Here is a 12,843-nt window from a genome sequence, read left to right as displayed (position 1 = left end):
TGCTCGTGGTGACCTTTCAGCCCTTCCCAGAGTGTGTGCTGGGTCTTCCAGAGGACTTCGCTCAGAGCAGCATGGTAGTGAGCATTCCAAAATCCAAGGAGAGCTGCTGGTGTGGGAGTCACAAATACAGCACCTCGCTGGCACTACCTGTGATGCAGGTCACAAGGGAGGTTCAGTGGTTCCTCGCAAAAAACTTTGTGAAGCAATCCAGTTCATCAGCACGGAAAGGCAGTGAAAGTTACCCCTGGAAGTATCACTGGAGTCTGGTTAAGCCAAACTCATTGGGAAAGGTTTGGGGTTTAGTTTTATTTCTCCTTTAATTTAAAATATCTTGTCATCACAGCCAGGAAAGGAAAGAGAAAACACCAATCACAACCAGGAAGTAACTCTGTGGGTTTAATATTTTTGTGGACTATTTGCCATGTAGGTAAGGGAATTAGGTTTCCTTTTAAAAAACAAGAAACAGCTGGATGTTACCACGAGTGAACTTGTGAGACACAGCCACGTCCTGCTCGTGGGTGTGAAAGCTGAGCCAGCCTGTGAGCCGACGATCTGAGCTCTGCTCCGGGCTCAGCTTTCCTTCCAGCGGGGCTGATTCAGATCTTGGGCAGCCCAAGCAGAGCCTGCTGCTGTCAGACCATGACACCTGAGAGAGCAAGGCAAACCTACCAAAACTGCCATTGTGGTGTCTGGCTCCTGCACACACCCCCTGATTTTTCAGCTCAAAGAAAAGGTTAAAAAAAAGAGAAATGGGAATGGAAAAGCCCAAACCCCCCAAGTGCCTGTGTGGGCTGTCGAATCCAAGGCTTTGATCCTGTGGTTGCACAGAAGGGAAGACACATCGCTGCTGCCTCCCAGTGCTCGGGGCCAAGGGGGCCTGACAGGATCAGGGTGGATATGGATTGTGTTGCTGCTGGCCTTCTGGAGGGCTCTGCGTGCACCCCAAACAGCTGCCAGCCCCACGCTGTCTAGGGGACTGTGCCAGGACAGAGCTCTGAAAACTGCACCCAGCAAATGCATCAATGGCCTGTGTAATGCTGGAGACCAGCCTGGGCTTCCCACATCTTCAGGAGAGTTCCTGGATAATGGGGACTTCCAGCCAGTGGTGGAGGTGGACCCTTTTTTTGACCTTCTAATGTAATTTATTTATGAGAGGGAACAGGGCAAGTGTCCCAGTAAAAGAGATGTAGTTTGGGGCACAGCCCAGACATGAGGGCAGGCAGGACTCATCCAGCTCCACCCCATGGGATGCTCCAGGCAGACATGGGCAGTTCCTGGGAACCAGTGCTCACTCCTGTCCTTGTAGCATGACAGGAGCTGGGGCCTGCAGCGCAAAGGGTGCTCTTACAAAGGAGGTATAAACTGCAACTGATTTATTGGAACACTGGATTGATTCATCAGGGGATGCAATGGAGGAAAGAAAGGGTCCAAGCTTTGAGAAGCAAATTTGGGTGAGAACAGGCACCTTTTCACTCTTTTGAACACTGTAAATAATAATAATAATTAAAAAAAAGATCAAATGGCTGCCCTCCCCAATCCCTCCCTCCCATCCCAAGGCTTGCCTTCACATCATGCTCTTCCTAAACTGCGACTGTGAGCTCTGTTTGGGCTTCGAGTCTGACTGCTGCAGCTCAAACTGTTTGTACAGGTCCCTCAGCTCTTTGATCTCCTGCAGCACCCTCTTGGCTTGGCTCCAGGTGGAGGAAGCCTCCCCCAGCAGCCTCTCAGATTCCTGCAGGATCCTTTCAGAGTCCGACTTGGAAGATGATGAGGAAGAAGAGGTGGTGGTGATGGTGGTGCTGGTGTTGGAGTCCTTGGTCTTTCTCTTGCCTTCCCCATAGCCCTTCACCTCTGTCAGCAGTTCCTGAGTTTTTTCCAGTTTCAGTGCAACCAGTTCCTGTATCCGGGACAGCTGCTCCGGCTCTGCCGAGGCAAAATGAGCCTCCAGCCCCTTCCTCAGCACTGCCCGGTGCGTGGAAGAGTCCCGTCGGGACAGGATTTCTTCCATGGAGGCACATTTGCTCTTTTCTGAATGCGAGAGCTTTTTGGGGACCTGCGGTGTGTACATGGTCCCTTTGTCAAAGGAGTCATTGCGCTGCCCAGCTCTGTCCCACAAGGTCACCTCCTGCCGCGGGAGGCTCCCTGTCTGCCCCTTCTCCCATGACCTGGCGTTCTCCGAGTCCGAGCAGCGCCGCCCAGCAGCGAGGTGAGCCACGGACTTGTCCAGATCCACCCGGAAACTCTCCTCGCAGGTGCCGTGGTCCTCTGGAGAGGCGTCCTCCTCCTGGATCAGGTCAAGGGTCAGCATTCCGTCCGAGGTTGAGGTAGATGCCTGGAGAAGCAGAGAGCAGAGCTGAGTGAGCCACCAGAATGGCTGCCCCTGCTTCCAAGGGTCTCTGCACTGCAGATCACACTACAGAGAGGGAGCGGGAATGCTCCCTCCCTCAGTGCCACAGCCTGGGGGCAGACTTTGCCAGAAGCTCTGCACAGTGCAGTGGTCCACGATAACAGAGGATGAGAGCTGATGAACCAGAGCTGTCCTTATGGCAGCTCTCAGGTCAGGACGGAGCTCCAAGTCCACCTCTCCTTGCACTTACTTACAAATGGACCACGTCCAGGGAACTTCACCCTAGGTCTGGGATTGATTGTACCTACCACAGCCATGAGGTGACCCCGCGTGGGAGGGCGCCGCGAGTGCTGGATCTTGGCTCTGTCACGCGTCGGGTGGGCAAGGAAACTGTCCTCTTCAACGGTGACCTGGAGGGTGACACAGGCTGTGAGCATGGAACACGAGCCATTTCCAGCTCCTGGAGCTCTGAGCAGGACAAGACTGGCAGGGAATGGGGTGTGGGAGTCCAGTCTTGGAAGTGACCCAGTGTTCGCCTGGTCTCTCCCCTCTGTTCTGTGATGGGATTACATCTGCTCAAGCCATTCCTCACAACTGAACCTGTTGGCAAAGACTCTCGTGACAGACTCTCCTGGAAGCCATCTCTCCTGGTGTTTGCTGTGCTGCTTCCTGTTCTAAGGCCTTCCCTGAACTCTGACCTTGGTTTTCCTTCACTACAGGCTCTCTGCTGCCATCCAGGAGAGGAAAGAGCCTCCTGGCAGTGCCAGGGCGCTGTGGGAAGCTGGGTGTGAGCGGGAGATCTGAAACAGGTCTGAGCTGAGAAAGGGTTGCCATGAAACATTAATGTGAGAGTCAGCCCTGGAGTGAGGGCACAGCCTGCTCCAGGTAGGTTCTTCACACTGAAGGAAGCTACGTGGGAATGCTCACCCTGACCTGCCTCTGCCAGCCCATCTGATGTTCTGAGTATACCCTGTGTCCCCAGGAGGAGGCTGAACTGGGGCTGCCCTGTTATTTTTCCTGGCAGAAGCTGCTTTGTATAACTGGGACTTCCACACTCCCCTTGAGGAGCAGGAGGAGTTCTGCTAGAGACACTTTGTGTGGATGTGTCCCCAAGACAGCGCCTGTTCCCGGCAGTCTCAAACCTTCACCTGGGCTAAGACATGGGAGCTGGGGCTCAGCCTGAATCTCGCTCACCTCGTCCAAGATCCGGTTTTTAGCACGTGTAATAGCAGAGTTGAGGGCATTAATCCAGGACTCCTTCTCTTCTGGACTCACAGCCAGGAAGATCAGATTTGGTGCCTACAAAAGAGGGAATTCAGGTCAGTGCTGGAACTCGCACAGACGGGCCCTGGCCAGTGTGAGGCCTACAACCTCTACAGAAAAGGCAAAGCAGAGCTGAACCTCCAGCTCTGTTTGCCCCACACAGCAAACCCCAGGACCATCCACATCCCTGCCCACCCCTGGAGCCAGTGGCTCTCGGGCTGGCTGCATCTGGGCAAGCCTCACATACCGTGTTCCCAGGCTGCCTGGAGTGGGCGAGGGTAAATTTGCTGTGGTTCTTTTTACTTCTGCTTTTGGACTTACGGAGCTCTTCACATTTCTCATAGTCACTCAGGTCAAACATTTCCTGTATGTTTTTTTCATCTTTTACCTGCAAAACAAGAAAGAAAATAAGAGCTTTGCAGATGTCAGATGTCCAGCTGGCAGGATTTCAACATGAGGGTTTCAACTTGTCTCTTCTGGAATGACAGAGCCGGAGCATATTTAAAAGGACAGCAAGAAAATCACACTTTGCCAGGTTAATTCCTGCCTCTTCTACCCCCAGAGTTACTGGTGCCAGGCTGAACAGTCATGCAGGTGTGATCAGACACAGCATTCCTGCGTGTGGACCCCCAAAATGTGCAGGATTTACTCCAGCCACAAGGAGAGGGCCCCGTGTGCTGCGGGGGGGGCTAGATCCCGCTCCTACAGCAGGGAAGCTCTGCTCTTCCATGGTAAACACAAGGAATTAGGAAACTGGGGTGGGAGACAGCTCGGGTTTGCATGTCCGCTCCAGACGCTGCAGCAGGCTCAAATCCACATCCATCTGCTTAATCCGACTCCAGCCTGTCAAGCCAGGCTGCATCAGCGGCGGTGCAGGGTGTGTAACTCAGGTGCTGGGAAGGCAGATGGTGGTGAGGTCTGAGCCCTTGGATTTCCTGAAAGGACTCCACCCCATTTCATACATTTCCTCCACAGTTCTGGAAAGCACTGAAGGAACTCCCCATGATTCTTCCACAGATTTTAATCAAAGAGGGTGACTAAACCAGCTTCCTAACCAGGGACATAGATAAAATGACCATCTGGCCCTGCCTGATGACAGCAGTTCCCCTCTATCCTTCATCCTTGTGCTCCTGAATGTGTCCCAGGATCCTCAGGACAATCACCGGCACTGCCATACCTGATGGCCCAGAGCTGGTTCCTGCTTGTGACATGTCCCCTGTTGTCTGGGTGTGATAACAGACACTGTCTGGCCTCACATCCTCCCTACACGCTGCTAATCGGCTTTGATCTCTTCCCACTCCCAGCCTACAATCCACCTCTTTCCAAGAATCTCAGCTGAATTGTGCCCGACTCATTTGCAGCAGGAAAAGCCAATCCCCCTCTGTGCCCCCAGCTGTGCTCTGAGACCGGAGCCCTTGCTCCAGATGTTTGCTCATGTGGGTCACTGGGGCTTCCCCAGCCCTCCCCTTCCTCTGCAGAGCTCGCACAGCCTGGACTCAACCTCCTTCCTCCAGGAGCATCCCCAGGAGGCTGCAGGACAGAGCAGGTGTCTTTGGTTCAGACAAACACCCTGCAGGTGCAGCTTGTCCTTTAAACGCCTCCAAATGACACGAGCCAGGGTTCTGACATCTGAGGAGATCCTGCCTCTGTGTGTGACCCCTTATAAAAGACTTAAAACTGGGAAGAAGCAACATCCACAGAGGGATTCCTGGGGCAAGAGGGTCAGCAGGAGCCTGGAGATGGTGGCTGTGGTGGCACAGAAATTCCAGGAGGCACGGGAAGAGCAGTGGGTGTCTCACAAGGGGCATGGCCAGCTAAGCGCCCTCTCATGCTCATGTAACAGAGCATTCAGTGTGCAGAGAGAAACTAGACAGAAGGAAGGTGAAAGGCAACTCCAGAGGCACTTGCCAGCTCTTTTGTCCTTTGTGGAAGGCTCCTGAGGCCAAAAGGAGGGAGGTGGTGGCATGAGAGGCAGCTCCGAGCAGCCTCGGAGGTAGGAGAGGCCGAGAACAGTCATGCAGGCTGTCCTACATGAAAACGGGACAAAAGCAGCCCCTGAGGAGCCACAGACCTTCTGGGACCGTGTGGCCAACAGAGCTGAAATCCTAGTCACTGTGTCAATTGCAGGTGGGTGACAAACCTGCAGGGTGTCACCTCCCCGTTCTCAGTGAGATAGAGGCCATACCAGTCAAACTTTCCAGGCTTCTCCAAAGAGGATTTGGCTGGATGTATCCTAGCACCTGGGCAGTGCCCAGGAGGAAGTGGCTGCTGGTATCAGTTCTCAGTAGGAAGGGATGAAGCAAGAGGTTGATGGATGGTTGATTTTGACAAAACCATTCCCAGTTGGGAGGTTTCCAGCAGGTCTTTCCTTCCCCACAGCTGCCAAGGGCTTAAGAATTGAGGGATCTCAGAGCCTCACCGGCAGGTGGGTCCTGCTCTTTGTGCCCTGCGGGGAGCTCAGGATTGGAAGGATTAAGGTGAATCAATCCCAGCAGGTGCTGCCCTGGCTGTCTGCTGGCATTGCTGTTGAGTTGTACCCACTTTAGGCAGGCAAAACAACCTTGCCCTGCGGTTCCGCCTGGCTCCTACCTGTGGCCACGTAAGGGAAGGGAAACTGAGGTACGGAAAAGGAACCAGAACCGATCCCTACAGCAGGGAACATTTCTCTGCAGCCATGAGACCCCGCAGCCCTGGCAGCTGCCCCTGCTCAGGGTGTCACTGCCCGTGCCAAGGCTGACACTGCCGACGCTGCTCGGATCCGAGGAGAGGAGCTGCATTCCTTGCACTCCTTCCCTCGCAGCTGCTGCCTGCCCGGGCTGACCCCAGGGGCACCCTGCACTCCCTGTGCCCTGAGGTGTGAGGGGCTGTGGGCACGTAATGGGTCAGAACACCAGCCACGGCACCCAAACCCCTTGTCCAGAGGGTCACAGCTGTTGTGCTTCCAAAGGTCTGCTCCCCATAGGAAGGTTCATTGCAGCAGGAGGGTCTCTGACCTGGGTTAATTAACCACCCTCGGGTGTCTCACTGCTGAGTTTGAATTTCCTCACCAAGCTGTGACTCCAAACCTCCTGGACCCAGGTCAGGGCTGTGTTTTGGGGCCAAACCATGCACAGAGGGGCAGCGTAGGTGCTCAGTCACACCCATCTGGGATGTTTGGTGATGATTTGCTTGAGCAGTTCCCTGCCACAATGGGGCACAGAAAAATGCAGAAGGTACAGAAAATCACAAGACACCCGGTGTAAGGCGCCCCCGGGACACTCAGGAGGCCACAGTGTTGCTCAGGATGTAACCAGAAACCTCCAGACTCTCAGTGCAGCCAAATACCCAAACATGGGTCGTTTTCGGACAGACAGTTCCCCTTGCAGGCTGCAACCAAAGTTTCACTTCCTCCAGCTGGGCAGCTCTGCTTCAGCAAGGGAAAGGGCTTCCTGCAGGCCTGGCTGACACCAGGCTTTCACTGGGGCAGGGATCACAAGCATGTGACCAGGACTGTCCAGGCCTTGCCATGGCCAGGTCGCTGCCCTGAGCTGATGAGAGGATGGTGGAAGGACGTGGCTGCTTCAGTCCCTTCTCCAAAGAGTCACCACCAAGGCTACACAGAATCACTGAATTATGACATGATTTTGGAGGGACCTTAGAGCTCATCTAATTCATGGCAGGGACACCTTCCACTAACCCAGACTTCTCCAAGCTCCATCCAACCTGCCCTTGGACACTTCCAGGGATGGGGCAACCACAGCTTCTCTGGGCAGCCTGTGCCAGGGCCTCCCCACCCTCACCGGGAAGAATTCCTCCCCAAAATCGCTGTGCTGCGTACAGCAGCACTCACTGAGGACAAACGCCCCATGAAGCATTAGAGAACCGAGGACGCAAACACACCCCCAGCCCCTCGACGGCTGTGCCAAGCTGGAACTGAGGAGCGGCACCTCCTCGAGTGCTCTTGTGCTAATTGAGCCGATGCCTTTGGTGGCAAACAAGGGAATGCTCAAGAGAAGCGTTTCCTCCTCCCCCTCGTCACCCGGGGCTGAGCTGCCCGGCAGCCCCCGGCTTCCTGCGAGGAAGTGCCGAGCCCGGCTGTGTCAGCCCGGCCGCCGCTCCCCGGCACAGGCAGGGACAAAGCCGGGCAGGGAACAATTCCCAGAAATGCGCCGGCGGGAGGGACCGTCGTGAGGAGCGCGAGGGGAAAGAATGCAAGAGTGAGCTAAGAAGGTGGTGGTGTGCTCAGCAGAGCTCAGCCCGCTGCAGCTCATCTCTACAGAGCTGGTTTTGGCCGATGACCAAACGCTGAATAACCAAGGATTTTGGTGTGAGTTCACGGAGTTCAGCAACCGCGGGGGAGCGGCGTGAGCACGGCCGGAGCCTCAAGCTCCCATTTCGGGAGGTGTCAGACAAGTCCCACAGCTTTCAAAGGGCAGCACTCAAACACTCTGTTAGGCTTCTAACATCAGCTGGGCTGAAAAACTACATTTCCTCTCCTTACAGACTTGGCTCTGCTAGGGAGAAGCCCAGGCTCCTATCAGGCATTCCCAAATTCTCCCCACAAAACTGAGTATCAGGGCTGGTCTCTGACCTGCAAGCCCAGTCCTGGACAGACACCTGGAAAAGCGCACAGATTCTCAGGAGGAATCAGCATGGATATTGATGGGATTTTGTTAGTCTGAATTTTGGGAATCTCCCCATTCCAGCCCTCAGCCCCTGCTCAGCTCTGAGCAGCTCCATTCCGCGGTGTCTTTGTGCAGCATCAACACCTGCCCCCAGCCAACAGAGTTCCCGAGGGATCCCGGTGTGGAATAGACAATCCCCCTTCCCCACATACTTTGGGATTCATTGCTCTGCTTCCCAGATGGAGAAATTCAGGCAAAAGTAAATAAATGTCTGGTTAGAATTCATTTAATGAGCACATGGCAGAGCCAAGGACCTTTCAGGAGCCTTGAGATTTAACTCTTTCTGCTCTGAGATGCTGGGGAGGGTTGGGAATGTGGCTTCACCTGCAGAAGCACCTCTGGAGCAGCCACTGAGCAGGAGACAAGCTTCCAGGAAACAGCAGGTGCTCAGGGAGCAGAGCCTGGAGCCACACGAGGGCCTTCCCTGGGGCCTGGGAGGTGTTCCTGGCTTTGCTAAGTGCTGGTGCTCTGGTTGGCATCAAACCCTGCACCAGGTGCTCACCTGTGAGCAGGAAGTCTTGGGACACCCCCAGGAATCCCCCGAGATTCCCTGCACTGAGACCCCCAGGATGCCAGAGCCCCTGACTCCGGTGTGTTCCCCCATGGCACAGAGTCACCTCAGCACACACCAGCACCAGATGTCATCTCTGTGACCACATCTCTGCCAGCCACAGATTCTTCCATATAAAGCCTCAGCAGCGGCTGCTGCATGTTATTTATGGTCCCTCACACACACACGGAGCCTGGGGGCCGCCTCGGGCCCAGCTGTGAGTTTTTCCCCCTGTGAAACACAAACACAAGAGCTGCTTGTTCAGAACAGGCTCTGCATGGCCCCTTCAGCCTCATCCCTCTCTTGGGCTCCCAGCACACCTGGTTTTGACCTGGAGCTACATGGACATCTATGGCCTGTTCCTGCGTTTCTCTCTGGCTCTGGAGCAGCCGGGAGATTGATGGGAGCAAGCTCTGGAATGCCAGCAAGCAGCTCAGCATGACCTGGGCATTCAGTCCACTTTTTAGGCCATTTCTTTGTTATAACAAGCCCTGACCCTCTGCCTGTGCCACGTCCATGGCTCAACCAGCCTTAGATCAAATTGTCCCTTCCTCTCTCCAGGTGCCGACAGAGCCAGGCCAGGCATCCAACCACAGTCTGTCGGGAAATTACCCCCAGTGAGGGGGGAAACCCAGAGAGACCAGGATTTTATCCCAAATTCCCTCAGCTGGAGCAACCCCACACCCACTGTGGGCACCACTCTGCCCAGTGCAGCTCTGGGATGTCACAGGGGATAGGGGAGAGGAGGGCTCTGGCCTGGGGAGTTCTCCCAGATGGATTTATGGAGACAAAAAGCACAGGGGGGGCGTGCAAGGACAGCCAGGTGCTAGCTCAGCCTGACAGTCACATCCGATTACCTCCAGTGTCAACACCACGTTAAATCCCGAAGCCCAGCAAGGGGATGAGGGGCAGTGGAGGCGGCACATGTTACAACAGGATGTCGAGCCGGGGTGAAATGAAATTTCTCCATTTTCCTCTTGGCATGGGGGAAAAATACAAGAGATCAACCCGTAAATGGCTCGATTCCAGTTGTGAGAGTAATTTCCAAATAGAGAGAGAGCAGGTTGGAACCAGGGCAGTGTTGGGCTCAAGGACGGAGGACAGGCACAGAAGGGAGTCGGCATTGCTATCGCCGCGGCGGAAAGAGGGCTTAACTCTCGCTAAGTGAATCCCTTCGTGTCTGCACGCTGGGAAAATGTCTCCCAGCAGAGCTGTCTGCGAGAATCGCTGTCAGGGCCGACACCGACCCCGACCCCGGTCGGGTCCCGCCGGCGCCGGCCCGGGGAGAGGAGAAGCCCCCGAGGAACCTCCTCGGCCCGGCTGGCGCTGGAGGGGCGCTGGGAAGGGCCGGGGCTGCGCCTTTCATATGCAAAGGGCGGAAGGGGGGATGGGAAAGGAAACTGAAACCGATCCTACCTCCTTCTCCGAGATGTAAAGCTGATCTCCCTTCAGAACCACATAACGGTTTTTCCAGATTTCCCTAAAAATGCCTTTCCCGCAAAATTTCCGCACCCAGCCGACTTTCTCCGGCTGCACAGGTTGCTGGTTTCCATCCTGGTGCCCCTAACACAAAGCGAGAGGGAAGAAAATGGGGGAAAACTGGGTTATTCTTGATTTTACACTCCTTTTCGCCCCACTTCCCTCTTTGCCCAACTTTTGTCTCCCCCTCCCTCCGGCCCCTCTCTCCGCCGACGCCGGGACCGAGTCCTTCCCCGGGGTCACTCCACGGGGATTTTTGTGCTGCAGACACGAAGCGACGGTAGCAGCATCGGGAGGACGCTGCGAGGAGCGGGCAGGGTTCCCTCCACGGTTATGTAAGACAGGCCGGTGTCTCCATCGCCTCATCCAACGGGCATTTACCCATGGAAAGGGGAACAGGAGGGGGATGGGCGGAATTCGAGCCAGCTGGGTTTTCTTACTGCGGTGAAAATTGCATTTCGGAGCTTTTTATGAGCAATTAATCCAAGAGGTGAAATCTATGGTTGGCTTGTATCAGAGATGTCTCTGTGGGCAGCGATGATCGGATCGCTGGGTGCAGTACACAACACGGCAAAGAGCGGCGGATTGATGGTGCCTCCGGATTTTATCGTTTCCTTGTGTTCCAAGATGAAAACTGCCTGCCTACATCACCCAGTGTCTGTGGCGGCTGCGGGAGGCAGGAGGGGCGCTGGGCAGGGGCAGCAGCAGGGCCGAGTGCAGGGTTTGGGTCTCTTTGGATCTGCTTGGGGGTCTGCGCGCTTTTTGCGGGGGGAGCAGAGGCGACGCGAACAACCGGCCCCGGAGAGACAAGCCCCCCTCCCCAAAACATCCCGGAGCCTCCCTCGCCCTGCCTTGCCCCGGCGAAGAGCCGAGTCTCTACTCACCCTTTTTGCAGAATTGTTTTTTTTCATCGTTCCTTGGTGCGCTCGGAGGCGATTTGGGGCGGGGGTCGCAGAGGGGCTCCCGCGGCCTCCTGGCGCGGGGGAACACCCGGCACCGCGCCCGCGATCCGCGCTGCCTTTGCCCCCGTGGCTCAGGGCCCTCTCCCGTTACACGGCGCCCGGTCCGGCGCTCTGAGCCATCGCCAGCGCCGCCGCCGCGTCCCCCCCCGCCGCCACCATCCCGCAGCTCGGGGGGCTGCGCCGGGCTGCGCCGGGCTCCCGAGCTCCATCTATAGCCGCGCGGCCGTGACGTCGGGGTTCGCGGCACGGGGCGAATCGCAGCCCACGAGGGTTTTTCTTCTTTTCTTCTTTGTCTCTGACTCACCGGGGACACGGGGCCGCGGGGCTGCGGGCGCGGGGCCGGCGGTGCCTCGCCCCGTGTCCCCACCGGGGCCCTGCCTCGTTCCCGGTGGTGTCACGGGTCACCGGGAAACTTCCTAGGAGAGGGAAAAGCAGCCGGGTGGCACGGGGAGGGTTTTCTCCCCTAAAGGTGTTCGGAAGTGTGAACGGATCCCTCTGGAGAGAGGAGCTGGGAGATTTCCTGGGGAAAAGGGGGCTGGGGGAAGGGGTCGTTTCCAGCACGGAGGGTCTGACAGCCGAGATTCAGCTGGATTCAGAGCATGGCTTCCAAAAGTGAGGAGACACTCGGCTTCCTAAAAAATGCCCTTTTTTAGCTTATTTTGTCTGTCTCGTTCATGTCCTGCAAGTCCAGAACAGTCTGAGTGTGAGACTGAGGTCACCGATGGGATTTATGGATCAGAAATGGGTCAGGTAGAGGGAAAAGCAGAGAAAGGAGAAAATAGTTCTGTCCAGAAATAGATAGATCCATCAGTGGATCAGCTTTCCAAGGACGGTGTCCATCCCATCACTGAAAAAAATTCCCACCCTGATTTCAAGTTGTAGTTTCCCCCCAGTACTCTGGAATTAATGCATGCAGAGTCCTAGGGATGTACTTGGATTATGAAATATTTCCAGAGCTTCTCTGATGTTTGTATCCCATTCCGAGCATTGAGATTTTTGCCATGAGCTGTAGATGCACTGGATACCTGAGAATAACTTGGACAGACACAAGTCACTCTCTACACCAAATCCAGGGGTTGCCTTTTTGTCCTGTGCCTGTGCAACCCTGAACTCCATGGGGCCCAGGACCAGGATTTGCCATCTCTGTGCCTCAGTTTACCCTTTTACCCCTCGTGGCCAAAGCTTGGTCCAGGCAGGGCTGATGGCAGAGGGACAGATGAGCTGCCCAGAGCCCCCAGCGTATCCCCGGGATACCACAAAACCTGCCAGTTTGTTTAATGACATTTTGCCTACCAACCAGACTTGTCCTTCCTCACATCCTGTCTTTGGTGGCCAGGGCCTGCAGGGCACCAGCTGATGGCCAATACCAGATGGCACAGTGCTGGTGGCAGTAGGACAGCTCTGTCGTGTCCTTTGGCTCCAGGGCCCACACTCTTCCCAAATGTCCTCTGGTGCCAGGGAAATTGTCCTGAAGCCACAGCAGGTAACACACCTGCACACACCTCCCCATCCCCGGGAGCAGGGATTCAGCTGCAGTTGGAATCCTCAGGCTGTTCTGACAGTGCGACAGTGAGTCAT

At 55.7% G+C, this 12,843-nt stretch overlaps 1 protein-coding gene across 4 annotated transcripts; it reads right to left on the bottom strand.

Moving 5' to 3' along the window:
- Positions 1-317: 317 nt before the first annotated feature.
- On the bottom strand, positions 318-11,639 carry PLEKHO1 (pleckstrin homology domain containing O1). 4 transcript variants are annotated; one of them, XM_063421117.1, is made up of 7 exons: positions 11,188-11,638; positions 10,241-10,387; positions 3,858-3,998; positions 3,542-3,646; positions 2,656-2,757; positions 1,563-2,332; positions 318-1,484 (listed from the first exon to the last, which is right to left on the bottom strand). In XM_063421117.1, the coding sequence occupies exons 1-6, from the start codon at positions 11,212-11,214 to the stop codon at positions 1,565-1,567; spliced, it is 1,290 nt and encodes a 429-aa protein (XP_063277187.1). In that variant the 5' UTR covers positions 11,215-11,638; the 3' UTR covers positions 318-1,484; positions 1,563-1,564. The 4 variants fall into 4 exon arrangements, with proteins under 4 accessions (XP_063277187.1, XP_063277188.1, XP_063277186.1 ...); XM_063421118.1 differs by lacking the exon at positions 318-1,484 and having other exon boundaries at positions 1,527-2,332; positions 10,241-10,378; positions 11,188-11,639; XM_063421116.1 differs by lacking the exon at positions 318-1,484 and having other exon boundaries at positions 1,527-2,332; positions 11,188-11,637.
- Positions 11,640-12,843: the final 1,204 nt, after the last annotated feature.

This window comes from Prinia subflava, chromosome 35 (genome assembly GCF_021018805.1).
Source record: "Prinia subflava isolate CZ2003 ecotype Zambia chromosome 35, Cam_Psub_1.2, whole genome shotgun sequence".
In the NCBI taxonomy this organism is placed as follows: Eukaryota; Metazoa; Chordata; class Aves; order Passeriformes; family Cisticolidae; genus Prinia; species Prinia subflava.
Note: the sequence above shows the minus strand (reverse complement) of the source record. Positions and strands in the feature narration are given on the sequence as shown.

What these genes read in the sequence shown, in the direction of transcription:
- PLEKHO1 (XM_063421117.1), bottom strand. Translation starts at nt 11,214, where the DNA reads ATGAAAAAAAACAATTCTGCAAAAAGG. An exon ending in TTTACATCTCGGAGAAGGAG is followed by an intron (nt 3,999 to 10,240) that starts GTAGGATCGGTT and finishes CTTGTTTTGCAG; the next exon opens with GTAAAAGATGAAAAAAACAT. An exon ending in CCAGGCAGCCTGGGAACACG is followed by an intron (nt 3,647 to 3,857) that starts GTATGTGAGGCT and finishes CCTCTTTTGTAG; the next exon opens with GCACCAAATCTGATCTTCCT.